We start from the raw sequence: 19,561 nt of genomic DNA, 5'->3' as shown, positions 1-19,561 counted from the left end.
GCTGAGCTGTATCTCAGTTAACTAACTGAACAATAACAGTGCCGAGTTCTGCGTATCGTCGTGAGATACTAGTATTTGTATCTGCGATAGCAATGCATCAGATACTGAAATAGCAAGGTGTGCGGCACAAAGGGGGCTTCAGACAAAGATTGATAAAAGGGATTCGATTCATTCACCAAGAAATTGCCGGGGGAGGAAGTGAGAGTTATCTGTATCCCTCGATCCCTTCGCTTATCGTGCATCTGTTCAGCTACAGCTTCAGCATCAGCATCAGCATCATATTCTTCTTTTTCGCCTTCATTCTGGTTATAGGGAACAACAACAGGTTTCCCTACCAGCGTGATTTCCCATGAGCAGTGCAAACACACACAGCCATAGACCTTTTCTACCTGTTGGTTACCTGTGTGCCCAGGTAGAGCTGCCACTGGGCCCATTAAGCATCTCGAAATATGAATGAAGTACAGATACAGATACGGATTGCCTCGTTAAAAAGGACAACAACATTTGGCGATGCAGCGGTGTTTATTCAAATTTTCAGTTCTATTGCTAACCGTCTTGAGAGCTTGCTTGCAGAAACCAGTTTTTACTCTTTACTTACTTCTGCTGTGTGTTTAACGTCTTTTTTTTTTTGCAAAAACAAACCCACATGCATGTCTCCCCTCTGCGACCGACTTATGGCTGGTTTTGTGTTTTCTGTTCTGTGTTTTTTGTTTTGTTTTTGCCCAGACTTCCTACCACCTGCTCCCCTCCACCCCCTCCCCGGGCCTTTTGCCTTTTATTTTTTCGCCAACTTTGTACGCATCTGAACCGTGAGATTTTATTTCATGCAAAAAAGAAAAATACACAGAGCCACCAAGCGAAGGCAGAAAAAGTAGAAGTACTCGGCTGCGCATGCGCAACACAGAACGAGACGGCAAAACCAAAAGTAAAGGGAGATGGCGAGAGTCGACCTGAGTGCAGGTGTTTTACGCTTGAAACAAGGAAACAAGCTTATAAATTATAAGTTTGGCTCGTTGCAGTTGTCGTTGCAGCCTTGTTTTCGGTAGTATATGGCCAAATCGGTCGCTCTTTATTGCCCTCTTAAATGGGTCTATTACAAGGGTTCAGAGGTTGGTAATGTTGGTTGGTTTTATTCAAGCATAACTTGAGATTTGGGATGGATTGAATAATTTCTCTCTTTTTCTAATAAGCCTATTAGTTGAGGGAAAATATTTTAATTGAGTTATTCATTTTTTATATTTCTTTAATGTTATATTGCTTATATTTTAAATTAAAATTCAAAAAGATTAAAATGAATATAAAAAAAATATTATTGTGGCTTGCTAACCTTTCAACAAAAATGTTATTACCTATAAATATAAATATAAAAAGCATTTGACCTTTCATAATTTTAGTACGACTAAAACATTTTTTATGTGAGCCATTAATTTTGATTTTGATTAAATTCATAATCTTGCTGAGAGCAGATTCATTAAAAATTAAATATTAATGTTCACGTTGCTATGTCAAGTGTATTGTTTCATTCGGTTTAGAAGTGTCTTAAGTTTGTACAGAACTGGTTCGATCCTGTGGGAATTGTGCAATGTTGAATGTAGCTGGGCTGGCGATACATTAACATAAATAATGAGGCTGTGGGATTCATTTGGGCTGTAAACTTGAACATATTATGGCCACGATACGATCATTGGACATGGCCATGGGCGAGGTTCACTTTAAATTGATAATTGCTTTGTTCGAGTATCTGACGTGGAGAGTATTTCTGGAATCAACAAAACCACCTTTTGCATACGTATGAATCACAACTTCTTATCGGGTTGATAAGCCGGTAGTAATAAACAAAAAATAATTAGCAACTGCTCACGGCGGTTTATAATGCAATGAGTTTTTCTACCCAAAAAAATAGCAAAAAAATAAGAGCATTAGTATCCTGTTTTGGGATTGAAGTTCCAGCGAAACAGGAACCGGCTAAGTGGCCAGTCGAGGATCGCGACATTTCCCATTGTCAAGTCGAGTCGAGTGTCTGGCCCTTAAAAAAACATATTTTCGAGTTTTTGTGAGAGGATAGGAACCGGCTGGCAGGTAAGGAGCTCGCCCACGTCTCAGGTTCATACTTTGCTTTCTCCTTCTGGAGGACAGTGTCGGATTTCATAAAGGACATGCCATATTTCGTTATGCTCCGCTCTCGGCGGATGCATATGCACGAAAGTTCCCATGTCCTTTTAGCTGGAATATGGAAAAACACTTGAGATGCATGCGCCAGCCTCATGTCTGTAATTATGGAGAGCCCACTTGAGAGGCACCAGCATTTCTCAGTTCTCCCTCTTAATTGCATTTTATATCTTGAGCATGCTACTGTTACTGTATCTCTAAGATACATTTCTGCCCTTTGTTTTTTTGATTTTTTTTTGGGGAATTTCTGTACTCCGATTCTCACGTATGGCCAGAAGTGGAAGGTGGGGGCAAGGGGCCTTGTAATCATAAATAATAATCAATTTCCTGTGTCCAAAATGTTTCCCATCGCTCCACAAATTTTCAATTTCCATTCTCCAGCTGTGGGCCGTATGCAACTGCAAGTTTTCCTTTCTGGTGAGAAAATGGAAATAAAATCTGACAGCACAATGCGAGGTGAGGGGCCAGGCCGATTGTTTAAAATGTATTTATTGTTTGCCGTTTTTCGTCTGTATACATTCGGTTCTCCTTCGTTTCGTTTGTTTGATTTGTTGAACATTTGTGCACATTTGTTTGCCTCATTTGCATGCAAGCCAACCTCCAACCCCCATCCCCCACCACCCATCGCCTATTACCCAAAATGGAGGCTGCCAATGGGGGCCTTCTTCCTATCATCCAGTGAGAATCTGCCTCGGATTTCGCGGTGCTTCGGCTCGCTGCCTCGTTTTGTGGCGTTCGCTCGTTCGCGGAGGTTAAGTGTTGGCCCAATCAACGGCAGCGCCGGCCTGCCCCATTTGTTGCCCATGACGCATGCGTCCTCGGCGAGGTACCCTAGACTGTTGGCTTGGGGTGTTCGGATTTGCTAGGAGAGGATAACTTGGATTGGACTTTAAAACTTAAATTTAATTTTAATTTTATTTAACCAATATACTTGGAACTCTTTCGCTATTATTGTTTCCAGTCTGGCTTTTAAGAAACATTGCATAAAACTTTAAAAACTAAAATTAATATATAAATGATTATAAATTAAGATATTTAGAAAATATCCATAAATTGTTGTCACAAAAAATCTGAAATAGTTTTTATTTTTCGATACACAGTTTCTGCAACGAACTTTTAATTTTATTTTAATTTTTATTTTCTTCAATTTGTAAAGTTTTTATTTTGATTTTCTTGGAATTATATGGTTTTTACTAATGTTGAAACTTTAATATGTGTACTAAGTGTAATACAGATCAATCCACAAACATTAATGAACTCAATTTTTTAAAGTTAGGGTATTACTCATTTCGCTTCCCAGTTTTCCATTATTATTTGTTATCATAGGGCTTGCGTTCCCCCCAAAATGTATCTGTCCTTTGCCACAGCTCTGTTTTGTTTATGACTTGGCCAAAAATACGAAAGAAGCAGATTGCGCCAGCTGTTGTGGAATGGGATGCGATAGCTTGAGATGAGGATGAGGATGGGACTGGATGCGGGCCCATTGCCATACCCTTACCCTTTTGCCACATTGCGTGGATCAAGAGATAATGCAATTAGTGAAGGGGGCACTTGCAACATCATCGAGTGTGGGTGGTAGGGAGGGGATAAGTTATGCACCATATGTCACTTTTGTAAGCTGAGCCCTCGCATCGGATTACCACTAAGTTATAGCTGCTCTCTCGATCCCCCTACTTCTTATTTTTGGTTTTCGGGCTCCTTCCACACAAATAAATCCAAGCCGGACGAGCTGTTGTTTCTTCTTCGCTTGTTTGTTGTTTTTTGCTTTTATGCTGCCGAAGGTTCTGGGCCGGAAAACGCCAAAGAGCATAATAAGTTAAGATCCAGAATCAGAATCAGACTCACAGTCAGAGTCAAAGGCACTGGCGGCGGCACGAATGTAAGGTCAACGGCGTTGACAGTGATCTTGCATAATTGCAGGGGCAAAGAAAAAAAGGTATGGCCCCACCCCGGCATTAGGTTAAGTTTCCTACTTCCCTTACTCACATTTTTACTGGGCTGCCCGAGAGCGAGAGTTAACCCCTTGATGGCCGCGGGGTCACCAGTGGACCCACTATATGTGAATCATTGACAGTTTTTATGAAGCGCCGCATGCATCACTCAACGGCATCTCAAGAAGTGCCCGCTGTCTCTTCATGTCTCTCAATATCCCACAATGGGTGTGATGAATTCAATGTTGCTATTTGTACACATAAACAAACAAAGAATACGCTGCCATGAAACTATAAATTAAATTATATTTCCTCCCCACATGAATAAAAGAGTCAGCAAACTTTCCAAATATGATTAAAAACCCGAAATAAATGTAAAAAAAAATTTTATACAGGGCAATATAAATATCAGAAAAGCAAGAACTAAAGCACTTCCTACATGAACATGTTATATTATAAGTAAAAAAATTTATTTGTATACTAAAGAAAATATATCTCGCTAGCAAAATTTCAAGTCATTATCTCTTCGTAAAATTCGGTTTTGAAAAAAATATTTTTTGGATAACTACAATTCTTTTTAAGCCCAAATACAATGTAATGGTTGATTATAAAAACTAAAAAAAATATTTCCTGTGTAAATTGATATGACTTCGTGAGGGGACCGCACCCCACTTGCTGCTGGCTTACAAAATCATTTCAAATTCAATAGAAGCAACAGTCTGGCAGCCGAGAAATATTAAAGTCAAACGATGACGAAAGTTTTCATATCGGAGAGTTGAGATCTTTCAGAAAAAGCATTGGGAAAATTGGAATGTTTATGCCGAGCCGAAGTCGAAAGCGTTTGCGTTAATTAAAAACAATTAAAGTGGCAACGTTTGTGGGGTGCCGGGTGGTGCTGAGTGGTGCAGGGGTTGGCCAGCATCGGGGTCACCAGTACTGCTGGAATGGGAACCATATACCATATATACCATCTCACGCACAAGATCGAGCCGAAAAATAAAGGTTTGCAGCGGCGAATGTGGGTCGGGTTGGGGGGGAAGTCGACTTCTGGTAGGGCCGCTCTTTCTGGGCCTGCCCTCCCCCATTTCCCCCCGGCGATCGGCTTGACTTTCCATAAAAATTGTATAATATTAATTGCGGTTAATTGGGATTAACAGCTGCGCCAAAATGTTTGCCGCTCTCGATGCACTCGGCGGCTCAGTTCAGTTGGGGATCAGTTCCCCGGAATGCTGAAAGGGGAAGTTCACTGCAAGAAGCCAACTTTCAACTTACACTACAAAACGAAATTTTTCTTTCATGCAAATAATAATCATAAAGTAAATGGAATATTTAAGAAGTATGAAATGGGTTTTAGCATTTTCTATGCACTACTTTTCGATCTTGTACGATTTTTTATTATTTTATAATACTAGTAGGCATTAAAATAATTCTTCCAATTTTTTTTTATTACATATTAATATTTAATAATATAAATAGTTATTAAATATATGTGGAAACAAGTCAGAATTGTAAAGTGTTCGAAAGGGCATCAAACAAATCTTACTAAAGTACTAATCATTTTATTAGTTTTCAAAAAAATGCAAACAAATTTCTTTATTTTGTAATAGTTTAAAATTGTTTAAAATTTTTTTTTTTTGCAAGAGAAATTATTTTTAAGCTTTCCTTTTTGACCTTATAAAAATGATTCTGTATAAAATTTAAAAAAGCCAAGCAAGTTTCCCTAAAGGGCGTCAAAGAACGGAAACCAGGCCTAGCCCAAAAATGATTTATGTCCGAACGGGTTCCACATCTCCAGGTCCCCACGCTTCAGCACTCGGCATCTATGGAGCCGGTTCCCATTTCCTGGCAAGGTGATGACAAAACTTTCAGAATGTCCCATCCGCGGATGGTCATTTGCCATTCGCCATGCTATGGTGGATGCCCCAGCTCCCAGTTTCCAATCCGCCCAATAGACCGCCCCATCCGGCGTTTACCATCCGGTGTCGATCGACTGGTTTCTGACTTTTTTGTTTTTGCCTCTGTGCAGGACTGCCCAGCCATAATTGTGTGTGTGTGTGTATGTGGAAAATCACTAAAGAAAATCGTTATGCTCCGCATCCGAGGCGATTTTCCTGCCTGGAATTTCCGCTCTTGTTGGCGGCGCGCTAATTACGCTGATGGAATAGCGACAGGCCGTTCGGGCCCTCTCAGTACCTGTTTGGGCCATCAGATTGGCCGCGTAGATTGCACACACATGTGGCAAGTAATTGTTTTGTCCGCGTCAGAATGTTGCAGCGGAAGTAATTTGAGGTTGATGATGATGCTGCAGGCTGCTTGCCGTCTTGTGTCGCCGGGGTTAATAGGCGCACTCAGGGGTTAATGGCTATCCTATGCACTTGCACTTTGGCATCTTGGGGAATGGGAAATGGGGAAACATCAATGTAATTCCCCGAAATCATTTGGAACTTTCCGCGCCCAAAAGGCCTACACAGGAAAAAGAGATTATCTCTAAATATATATTGTATAATGAAACAGAAGATCTCTACATTTAATGTCTATATCTAAATTTATTTTTGTCAATTAAATTATTAATTTCACAAAAGTTACATTTTAAATTATTATACAAAAAATGGGGTTTTTAAAGAAATAATTATTTCTTCTATATTTAAATATTGTTATTAAATATCTTACCAATCTTGTTGTTCTTCTTTATATATTGGTAATTTATTTTTATTTTATTCTAGTGCTAAATAATAAAAACAATGATGAAAACTTTTTAAATATCAACATTAAGTATAAGTAATAATTATGGTAAAATGTTAATATTTTTTCCTGTGCACAGATATTTACATGTCCAAAGCAAAACCCCACTTGCATACTTAATAAAGAAATAGTAAAGAAATATTTTAAGAAAAGGAGGAGTGGAGTAAAGAGCCGATAAAGACAAATAACGTATACCCATATCATTTCAATTCGAAATTGAATTATCAATTTTCTAAATGCTCATGCCAAGATAAACGGGGTTAAGAGGACCCGTTTGTTGGTTGTTTGTGAGATAAGACGGATTTTTAATTTTAATAGGGGAGCTCTTAGGAATGCGATAACATTATTAACCAAAGAACTTCCTCCAAAAATATTCAAAATCAAATGCCACTCTGTGCTTGTCACATGAACATGAACATGAACCAAATAGCAAATGCACAAAGTCCAAATGCCTATACAAAAGGGAGTGGCTGGCTACAGAAACATATGAATTTTACCTCGGATCGGTATTGAACATATATAGCCCATGTGAATGTGTGTAGCTTATGCGCCAGCCAGCCAGCCAATACTCTGCTCAATAAAAATACAATTGACAAATTGTCATGGCGATCACGTAGCAACAACAGCAAGGCAACCAACGTGTTCTCGGAAGATTTGGGACATAGTGCAGCAGCAGATTCACCATTGGGGTGCTGCCCAGACTGCTGCTAAGACTAGGGTCCCTGTTCATCCAAAACCAGAGCTATCTCTCCCCCAGCTCACCTTCGGCGACCTTTCGCCGCACAAAGTTGTTGACTAGTGCTGATTGCAGCGTTAAAGTCCCCCGACGATTACATCGTGTACACATGTAGGCACTCCATCATAACCCAGAAAAAAGGCCCAGCAAAGTAGCAGCGTTTTCAGAATAATACAAAAAAAAAGCATTCTTTTTGTCAGGCTCAGCACGTTTGGAATATTTTGAAAAGTCAGCAGTCGCCGTATCAAAACCCGACGCCATTATGGTTATAATACTCATTATACCCTTGCAGAGGGTATTATAATTTTGGTCAAAAGTGTGCAACGCAGTGAAGGAGACATCTCCGACCCTATAAAGTATATATATTCTTGATCAGGATCACCTCCTGAGTTGATATAGCCATGTCCGTCTGTCCGTCTGTCCGTCTGTCCGTCTGTCCGTCTGTCTGTCCGTCTGTCTGTTTCTACGCGAACTAGTCTCTCAGTTTTAAAGATATCGAATTGAAACTTTGCACACACCCTTCTTTCCTTTGCACGCAGTATATAAGTCGGAACGGCCGGGATCGGCCGACTATATCCTATAGCTGCCATATAACTGATTGATCGGAAATGCCATAACTCTGCTGTTTGTTAAGTTAGGAAGTTGGGACTCTCTATGGGTATTATATTTGGCCAATCAATCCGACATACCAAATTTCATAAGGATCGGCCGACTATATCCTATAGCTGCTATATAACTGATTGATCGGAAATGCCATAACTTTGGTGTTTGTAAAGTTGGAAAGTTGGGATTTTCTATGGGTTTTATATTTGGCCAATTAATCCGACCTACCAAATTTCATAAGGATCGGCCGACTATATCTTATAGCTGCCATATAACTGATTGATCGGAAATGCCATAACTTTGGTGTTTGTTAAGTTAGGAAGTTGGGATTTTCTATGGGTTTTATTTTTGCCCAATCAATCCGACATATTAAATTTCATAAGGATCGGCCGACTATATCTTATAGCTGCCATATAACTGATTGATCGGAAATGCCATAACTTTGGTGTTTGTTAAGTTAGGAAGTTGGGATTTTCTATGGGTTTTATTTTTGCCCAATCAATCCGACATATTAAATTTCATAAGGATCGGCCGACTATATTCTATAGCTGCCATATACATAACTGAATGATTGGAAATGCCATAACTTTGGTGTTTTTAAAGTTAGGAAGTTGGGATTTTTTATGAGTATTAAGAATGCATCATATGAATAATTTTGGAGAATATAATTTACAGAGTATTCTGCAAGGGTATATCAACTTCGGCTCCGCCCGAAGTTAGCTTTCCTTTCTTGTTTGTATATATGCTCGTAATGGTTTGCTGTTTTTCAGTTGAACCAAAAGGGCATTCATTTTCACATTATGTGGCGAAAAAAGAAAAAAAATAATAATATAAAACTGATTAACAAACTGTGTTAAGCACCGAAGATCGGGCCGAAGTTGGTGCTGAATTGAATTTTGATGAACACCCGCTGACAGGGAGACCTTTTTTCAGGGCTTGGTCTTTCGTATTGGTTGGTCTGTTTTTTTTTGGGGCTCAGAGCGACCAGAAAACCGGCTCTCCAACGGATGGATCACAGCCTCGTCTTGGGCTCCGGAAGTAATTAATGCTTTACTTTATTTCATTTTTTTCACCTCCCCATCTCGGTGCGGCTTTTGTTTGCCACATAAAAACAGAATCTATGCCCCGGCTTTAAGAGTGCCGATGGCGATGGCGATGCCGAGTGCCAGTTGGAAAACGGAAACTTTCACCAATGCTGGCGGAGATCTGGCCGATCTGGCTTTTTGCACTCTTTGACCGAATTGTCAGCTGGAAATGATGTGAATTTTCCAAGATGCCCAATAAGGCGGGGGCCACTCGGCATCCCGATATGGCGCTGCTGCAGCGACATAATTGTGATCAATTGCCAAGTGGCATCCTACGGACCAAACCGAGCAACTTGCGCACTCCATTCCTGGCTGCTGCCGCTCAGTGTTTACCCTTTGTCTTCGCTTTAATTAAAGCGACCAGGAGCCGGGATCCGAACATGAGAGTATTGCCTTGTTTGCCAACTTGTGTTGCCATGCCGCAATCGGGCATCTGCATTGCATTTAACCCATCCTTCTCCTTCTCATCCTCCTCCTCCTCCACCTCCAACTCCAGCTGCCACGAGTTGAGTCTGTGGAGTTAACGATCCGCTCATGGCTTGATTGATATACCCCAGCTCTATACACCCAGAAAAATAGATTTTCGAACTTTTGAGTAATAAATCGATTAGTTAAATTATGAAACTTCTTTTTTTTCGTAACCTATTCTTACATGCTATAATAAATGTAAACACCAATCGATTCCTTTTTCCAACTGCAATGTATTTTAAATTTTAAATGTTTGCATTTTTATATTTATGATCAATATGATATTTTTAGTTGCGTCTTAATCCGCAACGCAATTTCTTTCTCAACTCAATTCATTATCTTCGTAGTCCGACCTCACGTTAAAAATTTTATATTCAACATAAACAGGTAATTATAATTAATTAATAAGATTATTATTAATCATTTCCTAGAAATAGACCATAAAATAATAATGACCATATTTAATTTAAATCAATCTTGTATTCAAGACCTTTGAGATGGTAATTCTATTTAAAAGATTGATTAATTTGGAATTTCAATTAGTTGCTACGCATTTTGATAACAAATTTGTCGTACCTCTAGAAACAGTAGCTTAAAACTATTATTCTTGCTGAAATCCTTACTTATGTAAGCCCTTTAATAACCTTTGATTTCTTAAATTTGTGCCATTCTAAGGCATTCATTTATCTCTGTGCACAGATGCTAGAGCAGAAGCCTTCGCCAGAAGTCACTGGGCCGTGGCCAAGCCCAGTGGTCACCCAGTTGGAGTCAGAGGCGTCTGGTATCGGTCGTTGGATCGGTCATGTCGCAAGCTCTTTTTTTCCACAGCTCTTTTTTTCTGTTCATTAATTGCCAACATTTCATATTTTATTTCAGTATTATTTTTCTTGTCTCTCTCGCTCGTTTTCCATTTGTTTTTTAATTATTTTTGTGGCCGCTGGTGTGTGTTTTTTCCATCTTTTATTTATAATATAATATTTTGTTTGGGTTTTTCATTGGAATCAAGCGCACTTGTTGTCGCCAGCGTTGTAGTTCGGTTGTCGTCCTCGATTTTTCTGTACTTTTGTTTTTACTCCACTGAAATTCCGCATGCTCAGCTAAGCTCGGTTTCGATCGCCATAGAATAAACAGTGCAGCCTCAGCGCTTTCGTAACGATGTTTATTTTAATCAGCATTAACTTTTGACATGGCCCATAGTCTAACAACAGATAATCCCCGATCCTGATAAGGGGAATTCAGACTTTGTTTTGAGGGGAAAACACCCATGAGTAGGGAGCATGCTTAATAGCTGATCCACGATGATCCCCAGCACCTTCTAATCGCACTGTCCGACAAACATTCAATTGCGCAAAAGGCAATGCAAGCTACAAATTACAATAATTTTAGTATGCTATTTCATTTGCTTTTATACGATCGACATCCGCCTACAAATTCACCATATATTTCCACATTTTTATTGCCCATTAAATCATGTGAAGCCACGATTTTGAGAATCTGCAGTTAGCACTTAATTAACATTCGGCCCCTTTGACTCCTCCGGATTCCAATTCGGGCTTGGATGATTTATAATGTGTGAATATTGCTTTTCCCTCCAAAGTTTCGAGTTCACTTTGGGTCAATCTTTTGTTGTTTCTGCCGTCAGGTGGCCATTTGCATACGAGTGGGGCCACAGCTACGAAGCGGATGCTGAAATTGTGGGAATTGGGATAACGTTCAGCTCACAATCAGAGTCGTAAGATGGAGATAAGGTTCTCGAAAACGTTTCGAATAATAAGACAGGGATAATTTGAAAACAATCTTGCCTATTCAAAGTTGAAAAGAAAAGGACTGAAAGAGTTTTTGTTTTTAATTGTTTGAAACTATGTGAATTGCTAAACTTAAAAGGAACACAAATATTTAACATAGGTTTAATTTCAAATTAAATAGATTATACGACAAGCGTCTATAATATTATGCAATTAAAATGTCACCTACGGTTATTTAAAAAATGAAATAGAGATTAGCTTTTGGAAACTTTTTCGAGCAATCAACAAACGACTAATTGAAATACATCTATTAAATTTAAGCTATAATGTTTTGTTGCTAGCTATTGTTATAAAAAAATGGTTTTATTTTGACGAATAAAAATGTGTAAATGGAAGTAAGAATTGTTTATCGAAATTTCTAACAGTTTTAACAGCAGTTAAGGGTAAATATTGGAAACCTTATCACTTTCTAACTTAAATCTCCAGTGGCTTAAACAAATTCGTCTTAAAAACCGTATAAGAAATGCTATCATTTTTTCTGTAGCAATAATTTTCTCCTTATCTTCAGTTTCTTACCTCAACAAGTGTTTTTATCGCCCTTACAATGGGATTCCAAGAAATTATGAAATTTCTATTGCTATGACTCACTGCGAGTAACGAATGACCAAAACATATTATTCAGCATCAACCGATCTCGTTTCGCTTTGGAATTCATTTGTCAAAGTGTGGCATTGACCTATGTATCATAATCTTTCGTGGCGGAGAGAACACAGAAAATAAAATTGGCACAAAGACCGAGGTTCTGCTAACCCACAATTAGCATCTGGAACTGCGGATCGGGATCTCGCATATGTCAAGATTTTCCATAATTTCCCTTCGCTCTGCTCTGCTTTTATTCTTGACATTGGCAAGTGCAATCTGCAACTGTGTTTTGGGGTAAATGCATTTAAGATTCTTTGCACAAAAAAGTGAGTGCGAAAAAGGGAGTGGAAATCATCGCATCTGGCTGGCATCTCATCTCATCTCATCTCTTTGGCGCGATCGTTTTTTTTTCTGGTTTGTTTCAGTGTCGTGAGAACTTTTTCGCGTTTGGGCGCACAGCGTGTGAATTGAAAGCTGAGCGGGGAAAGGGCGGGGCGTTGGGTTGCGGAAACTCTCTGGGAAGCGAAAGTGTTGCAAGTGCTGGGAAAGCAAGCAAACGGCCAACAAGCAACAGGCCACAGTCACATTTGTCAGCGTTTTGCAATTGCCGTGGGTATCAATCGAACACTCCCTTCTGAAACCCTCTTAAGAAAATGAGAAAATTGTTTTACTGCGAAAAATGGGTTATATGGGCTATAAACCATTTGATTTTGGTCTAGGGATATACATTAAAAATATTTAAATTTTTAATCAAAGAATAAAAAAAACCATTCCGGTTTCAAAAATATATTTTTAAAATAAGCAACTATGCAAATGCTTTACGTTGCATTTCTTGATCTTACAATATTTCTACATTTTTTAAAAAAATGTACAAAAACTAAAAGACTTTTATAATCTATTTGATAATCTCTAACATTTGGTTTTCTGTCTTTGCAGGTGAGTTCGCTGCAGATGTCCAATCTGGGTTCTCTATATGTACATTCGTGAGTCGACAATTAAAGGTTTGTTAAGCAATTAGGCAGCTGAGCTCGTGACGAAGTTTAGCTCAAATCTATTGAATGAGTGTCCAAAAAAAAACAACATAAAAACCAAACAAACAAGAATCCCAAATGAGAATAAAATGCCAAACAATTGGAAATTCATTAAGGCCGTCGCCGTATCGTAATCAAATGCTGCATTCAACTTTAAACTGCAACGCCGGTTGAAGCCGCTCAGGCAGTGGAACGCCGACAGCGCAGTCGCAGCGTGGCACAATTGTTTTGGCCCGGCTAAAACGCGACTTTCCGTTGTCGTGGCGACGAATCGGGGGATACCAAAGTTATGCATGAGGTGTTTTATGGCAAGAACGGCTCGGAGTATTTGCACATAGAAAAATTCAAATACCAGTTCGGTTTTAATATCAAAGCAGTTTAATCTAGTCTTGTCTTAGATGTGGAAATGCAATTCTAGTTATTTTAAATAGTGATAAGTGATTTTACTTTAATAGATTTATAAAAAGATCTAAAATATAAAGGTCATTTGGGGTTCTTTAAAGTGAGCCACAAAAATCTTGAAATTTTAAAACCACTTAGAAGAGGTGTTTAACTTATTGAGATACAAAATATATTGCTGTTTTATGGGATTTATACATCAGACTTGAAATGTTACATCTACAGAGGTCTATGTAGATTTCTCACAGATGACAGATATTTTCATTTGGAAGTGGGTGATTCATTTTGTACAGTGTATATTTGTGAGTGCAACAGATACCCAGCTGGCAGCCAATTGTTGCACTCCGCGATATTGGACAAAAGGCCAACTTCCCCCTCACACTCGCCCCCACCCTCACCCCTTTTTGGCCCTTAGTTCGGTGGTGGCGACACCGACACGCATGCGCATTGCCATTGTCCCACCCTTTGACCCACCCCGCCCCCGCAAAAGCAGAGCAGAGCAAAACAGAAAGCAAAACAAAGCACAGACCAAAATACGGAGTTGGAAAAACTTAACGCCTGGTTGCCCACATCGGGTGTTCTTTGGAACCCTCGCAAACCCTCGCCATCCCTCGCAATCCCTCGATTTCTGGACTCCTCGATTTTCCGATCCAAGTGAGTGCGCTTGCGCCAACGCCGACGCAGAGTTGGAGTTAGGGTTAGGGTATGACCTGTGAACGTGCAACAATGGCACACGGGGGTTAATGGTATTTCGTACTAGTTTACTTGCTACGACGTCGGCCATTGTGCGACCACTTCATAACTGGAACATCGCAGAAACGAGCACAGTGGGCAGACGACCTGTGGATTTGCATGGCCGGCACACGCGAAATTCGATTCGATTTGTGTTCGTGATTTCACAACTCGGTGCGAATTGCCAACGACAAGGGCTCACCTTTGTACGACAAATATGAATAATGCTGATAAATCGAACGCTAACGAAGTTCGCCCTCTGATCCATAAGTATACAAAAACATCTCTCCTTTGTTTTCTCAAAAAAAAAAGTGCATCAGAGTCCAATTAAACTACAATCCTTTGGCTTATAGTTATATATGTATACATAGTTTTTTGGTCAAACATTCGGAAGTGTGCATCATCAATTAAATATTTTTTCTGCCTCAGAGAAAATAATAATTTTTTTTTTTATTTATGATACTATGATTCTAAAGAAGTGCTTATAATTGACCGTAGTTCATGGGCTAGAGTTTTTTTAAGTTTCTTAATTTAAACAGCCCAACTAAGAATTATTATTCGTGTTCAAACCAAATCGGTTGGGTGAATGTTATTTGATCAGTGTTTTTAACCTTTTTTGTAACAAAAATAAATTTCAAATTTTAAGATCTTTTACATATTTGGTTCAAGTCTGTGCTGAACACTGAAAAAAAATTATTGCAAGCCCTAGTAAACTATACATGTAACTTACACCTCATGTTGTTTAAAAAAAATTGTAGAAAACGTGTAAGTACGGGTAGATAAAAATTAGTAGAAAGAATGTAGAATGTGTGTAAAGTTATAATGTTTTGTAAATACACACCAGATGTCGCGATAGCAAAAGCGAATGTGTTATAAATAATATAAAATTAAGAAAAAAATAAATTTGCCACAGCAGATGGCGCCACTCGGCTATTGATCTAGAATGTAAAAGCTAAAAAACGCTGCCTTCTACATGTTACTTACCTTTCAAACGATGTAACATACCTCATTTTACTAGTCGTAGGGTATACAAATGTTGATTGTATTGTTAGCGTTCTGTAAATATTCGCCCAATGGATTACCCCACTAACTCGTAATATATTGTGTGGAAAGCAAAGTCCTTATGAATAGTTTACAAATATCATTTTAATATATTATCTAACTGTGCAAGTCAAGTACATTCTTTATCCAATTCATATGTGCCATCACATCAGTGAAAACGCTGGGGCTGCGGCACTCTGGGTTGCCATAGCTAACAATTCCGACCTGAATGAATACTATTCGACCGTGATACCGAATCGCATGACCCATGGGTCCTCCGGAGTCCCCACTGCACGACTCCCCGGATTCGTGAGCCACGCAGATCTGATCCATGCGACAGTCCACCAGGTACCTCTTCCGGCATTCGCTTCGATTCAGACGATTCGCTCGAATCGACTTGAGGATGTGGCTCGGAGATCCGGGAGAACTGCCGCCCCATCCGACGGCCACAAAATGTTGCAGTCCCTCAATCTGCGGCTGAAAAGCAGTGTTTGTAATCAGGCAAATTGGCTTGATGTGAACTGTGGAAAAAATGAATTATAGAAATCGTCCGTTTCTCCTTGTACCAAAATAACCTAATGGTATAAATTTTTTGAGTAGTTTTACCTTTGTACACCACCGACTTTTCCAAATGAAGCAACCCGATGTCGTTGTAGCGATCCGTTCTCGAATAGTTATCATTCCGAAAAGCCCGGACTATCTCAAACTCTTCTGAGGGAGGAATGCAAACTATACCACTGCAGTCGTGGTTGGTTGAGCTGTCGTACTCGCCCAATCGCACTTTTCTGTAAAACACTTCGGTTCAGTTAAATTATTAATTATTAATTCAATACTTAACCTACAAATTCCCTCCATCGATTATGCAATGTGCAGCAGTCAGGACAAATCCTTTGGTTATAAGAGGGTTAAGGTTAATAAGACATGACATTTGCTTGGAATATACTTACGATGGTTAATAAGCGATCCGCCACACAGAAATTTGCCAGAGTCATGCAAAAAAGCAATCCAAGGACTCTCCGATATATGAGCTTGATGGCCTTCGTTTCTGAGTGCCTCCTGTGAAATATTACCACAATCCGGCTCTAAAAATTGACCAGATGTCATCCATTCACATATAAAAAGACATCCTAACAAAAAAAACCACCTCATCTCTAATGAAAATAAGCGAGCATACTAAAAGACATTCACATGATGCTACATTGACCCTAGAAATACATTATTGTATATATATATATATATTAGCGTTCTTATCATTCCGACGAGTTTTAAAGATAGGAGATTTATAATGCAGTATAATTGAGCTTTGTTATTGTGACCTGGTATGTATATAAAAATGTGAATATTAAAATTTAATGTATGGAAAAACTCTCTGATAAAGGGAAAACCTATTTTAATTCTTTGTTTTTATAGCATGCAAAGACTTCGAGTTAAGCAACATATTTATTGTTTTTTTAAGTATATGTATGAATAGTTTAGCTATGCTCAATGTGGGTTAAAACCTTTGCTCTCTTGGCCCATAATAATCTTCTGACTTCATATTTGGAGTAGGTTACCTCACAAGAACTCGTACCAAATGCTAATCAATTAACTACAATTTTCAAGTTAGTAAAGTTCGAGTTAAGGAAGTAGATATTGGTGATTGTATATATTGAAAGTCAATTAATTTAGTGTTCTGGTGACCCACTCGATCCAAACGGCATAGGGCAGGGCATTTGTGAAGACAGTGGGTCCCAAGCAGCGTCCTGAGCCATAACTAACCACCCCGAAGAGGACGACCCTCTTGACCCGCCCAAAAAGGATCCTTGCGGTCAAAGGACCTCCAGAATCGCCGGAGCAAGTGGAACTTGTGCTGCTCGCCACGCAGATGTGGGTGTGGTCCAGATGCCTATTGAAGTATTGGGAGCAGTAGCCAAGTTGGTAGTGCGTCAAGGTTGTTTGCAGAAGGACGTGGCTATTTGTATTGAATTCGGTGCGACCCCAGCCAGTGGTGTTGAATGATGGAATACCTTGAAGTACTCTCCATGACCAATTCAAATCTCCCATGATCATGCAGATCGGCCTAATGTGCTCTGTATTGGAGTATATTATAAGTAACTACTCCTATTGGTTTTATTCGCATCAGCCTACCTCCATACTGTACAGTCTTTTCCAGCCTCATCAGAGCTATATCATTCCTGTGAAAATTGGTGAACTGTCCATGCACATACGTTCTAGTCACATTGATTTCCTTGGGTTTCGGAATGCAGCCATAATTTGTGCAATCGATTCGCTGACTCACATCATACTCCCCCAAGCGAACTGTCCTAAATCGGGAAGTTTAAAATTAAATATTTATTTATCTCCGAGAGCACTTACAATTGTCGATCATTTTTGCTTTTGCAATGAGCAGCTGTCAGTACGAATCCTTAAAAACTTCATAAGTTATTTTCTGTCAAGTTCTTGGCAAGATATTTTCATACTACATACGTGGGTTAATTAGCGATCCTCCACACTTCATCTTTCCACGTTCGATTATAATCACCATCCAGGGATTGGACAGTAAATCTGCGTGACTACCATTGATCACACGATAGTGTCCTGCATCCGATCTAGCTGATGCGCACTGGGGGTCCAGCAAATATGGTGACCCCTGCACCTGCAGGATCACGAGGATCGGTAAAAATACGAGCATTACTGCCCCTGCTCGAGCTCCCATCATATGCATCTATAATAAAGCACGAGCTGACTGGTAAATTACAATGCGTGTGCCTTTATTAATACATGTCACAGTCGAGCTTATCGCGTTGAAGAAATCGAACAAAGGTCTGGGCTTGTATATATGAATTCTGAGAATTATTAGGATGCAATTGAGTTCTACGGATCTGGTTGTAAATATGGGTTATAAACATATTCTATACTATATTCATTTTTGTATTTTGCAACAGTGATCTGAGTACAGAGTGTCTCTAAGTCGTATATTTTTGTTTAAGCTTCATTTCTTGTTTGTTATATAAAACTCTCTTTAATATTAATAGAATTGTCACTTTGAGCTTTCTTAAAGGACACGAATAAGATTACACAAATAGTATGGCGGTTCTTTGAAAGTGCTTTTGAATAGTTTCTTCTATCCAATCTGTGTAGGGTAAAACATTGGTAAAAACGGTTGGACCAAGACATCCTAGAGCCCCATAGCTGGTTAAGCCAAACAAAAAGGGACGTTTTTTGCCGGACCATGTCATCTCGGCGCTTAATGGACCGCCAGAATCTCCGATGCAAGTGGAAGATAACCTATTGTAGGCGCAGATATGTGGCCAACCAATTGTCCTCATGAAGCGTTCTGAGCAGAACTTCCGATCTAAATGATATAAGTAAGCTAATATAAGCCTTGAGCTGCTCTCCGACGATTCCGTTTTTCCCCAGCCAGTTACTTTGAACTCTTTGACATATCTCAAAGAGTGCGAATGTCTCTTAACATAGGAAGATTGCATCATACAAATTGGTCTAATATGCGCTGAAAATGAATGTTTAACAATGAAAGATCTATGTTGTTTATATCATTTAAAGCTTTACCATTGAACAGCACAGATTCGGCCATTAGAATCAGGGCGATGTCATGTTGGTGGTATTCTAAATAATGGGGATGCACAAACATATCTGCCACATCGATTTCTTTACTAATTAATTTACACTGAAGCTCTGTGCACGTATACTGAGGGTTGCCCCTGATATGTCCTCCCAACAGCACTTTTCTGAATAAGATAGATTGAGATACAATTTGGAAAATGCAATCTGCATTAGGTACTTACATGGGTAATTGGCTATTGCAATGAGCGGCTGTCAAAATAAATTCTAGAAAAAAAAATCCGATTAATCTTCGTTAATCCGTGTCAGTAAAAATACTTACGAGAGGTTATCAGCGAGCCACCACACATGTGATAGCCAGCTTGAATTATCTGCACCATCCATGGATGTCTCAAAAGATCAGCATTTTCACCGCCATATATTTGTTCACCACTAGGGCTCTCCACGCAATTCGGATCCAACAATTTTTGTGGAAATGATCCGCGAATTGCGAGCATCAGACAAGCTAGCAGTAATTTCATTTCAAACTCAATGATGGCGAGCAGGTTTTTTGCGATTTATTAATACTTGTGCATTGGTCTTATCTTCGGGTTTTTTAATACTATAAAAATATTGTTATTGACGAATTGACATTTATTAAGTAATATATGTTTCAGAGCACTTTTATTAATAATAA

At 39.1% G+C, this 19,561-nt stretch overlaps 3 protein-coding genes across 5 annotated transcripts in view; 1 reads left to right on the top strand and 2 right to left on the bottom strand.

Annotated features, from left to right (window-relative positions):
- Positions 1–19,561, top strand: part of LOC108050775 (epidermal growth factor receptor) — a 45,335-nt gene that overhangs the window by 1,210 nt on the left and 24,564 nt on the right. The window lies entirely within an intron of this gene.
- LOC108050780 (serine protease grass) lies at positions 15,412–16,649 on the bottom strand. Its single transcript, XM_017132638.2, has 4 exons — positions 16,272–16,649; positions 16,167–16,212; positions 15,931–16,109; positions 15,412–15,845 (listed from the first exon to the last, which is right to left on the bottom strand). The coding sequence occupies exons 1-4, from the start codon at positions 16,471–16,473 to the stop codon at positions 15,442–15,444; spliced, it is 831 nt and encodes a 276-aa protein (XP_016988127.2). The 5' UTR covers positions 16,474–16,649; the 3' UTR covers positions 15,412–15,441.
- On the bottom strand, positions 16,746–19,470 carry LOC108050776 (serine protease grass). 3 transcript variants are annotated; one of them, XM_044461463.1, is made up of 7 exons: positions 19,208–19,470; positions 19,110–19,152; positions 18,874–19,052; positions 17,791–18,814; positions 17,680–17,728; positions 17,452–17,627; positions 16,746–17,393 (listed from the first exon to the last, which is right to left on the bottom strand). In XM_044461463.1, exons 4-7 carry the CDS (start codon positions 18,026–18,028, stop codon positions 16,984–16,986), a joined length of 873 nt encoding a protein of 290 aa, XP_044317398.1. In that variant the 5' UTR covers positions 18,029–18,814; positions 18,874–19,052; positions 19,110–19,152; positions 19,208–19,470; the 3' UTR covers positions 16,746–16,983. The 3 variants fall into 3 exon arrangements, with proteins under 3 accessions (XP_044317398.1, XP_016988124.2, XP_044317408.1); XM_017132635.2 differs by having other exon boundaries at positions 18,874–19,152; XM_044461473.1 differs by having other exon boundaries at positions 17,791–19,052.

The sequence above is a fragment of the Drosophila rhopaloa genome, unplaced genomic scaffold (genome assembly GCF_018152115.1).
Source record: "Drosophila rhopaloa isolate 14029-0021.01 unplaced genomic scaffold, ASM1815211v1 contig_115, whole genome shotgun sequence".
Lineage (NCBI taxonomy): Eukaryota > Metazoa > Arthropoda > Insecta > Diptera > Drosophilidae > Drosophila > Drosophila rhopaloa.
Note: the sequence above shows the minus strand (reverse complement) of the source record. Positions and strands in the feature narration are given on the sequence as shown.

What these genes read in the sequence shown, in the direction of transcription:
- LOC108050776 (XM_017132635.2), bottom strand. Translation starts at nt 18,028, where the DNA reads ATGCATATGATGGGAGCTCGAGCAGGGGCAGTAATGCTCGTATTTTTA. An exon ending in AGGATCGCTAATTAACCCAC is followed by an intron (nt 17,729 to 17,790) that starts GTATGTAGTATG and finishes GAAGTTTTTAAG; the next exon opens with GATTCGTACTGACAGCTGCT. An exon ending in AAAGACTGTACAGTATGGAG is followed by an intron (nt 17,394 to 17,451) that starts GTAGGCTGATGC and finishes ACTCCAATACAG; the next exon opens with AGCACATTAGGCCGATCTGC.
- LOC108050780 (XM_017132638.2), bottom strand. Translation starts at nt 16,473, where the DNA reads ATGAGGTGGTTTTTTTTGTTAGGATGTCTTTTTATATGTGAATGGATG. An exon ending in CGGATCGCTTATTAACCATC is followed by an intron (nt 16,213 to 16,271) that starts GTAAGTATATTC and finishes TTATAACCAAAG; the next exon opens with GATTTGTCCTGACTGCTGCA. An exon ending in AAAGTCGGTGGTGTACAAAG is followed by an intron (nt 15,846 to 15,930) that starts GTAAAACTACTC and finishes TTTTTTCCACAG; the next exon opens with TTCACATCAAGCCAATTTGC.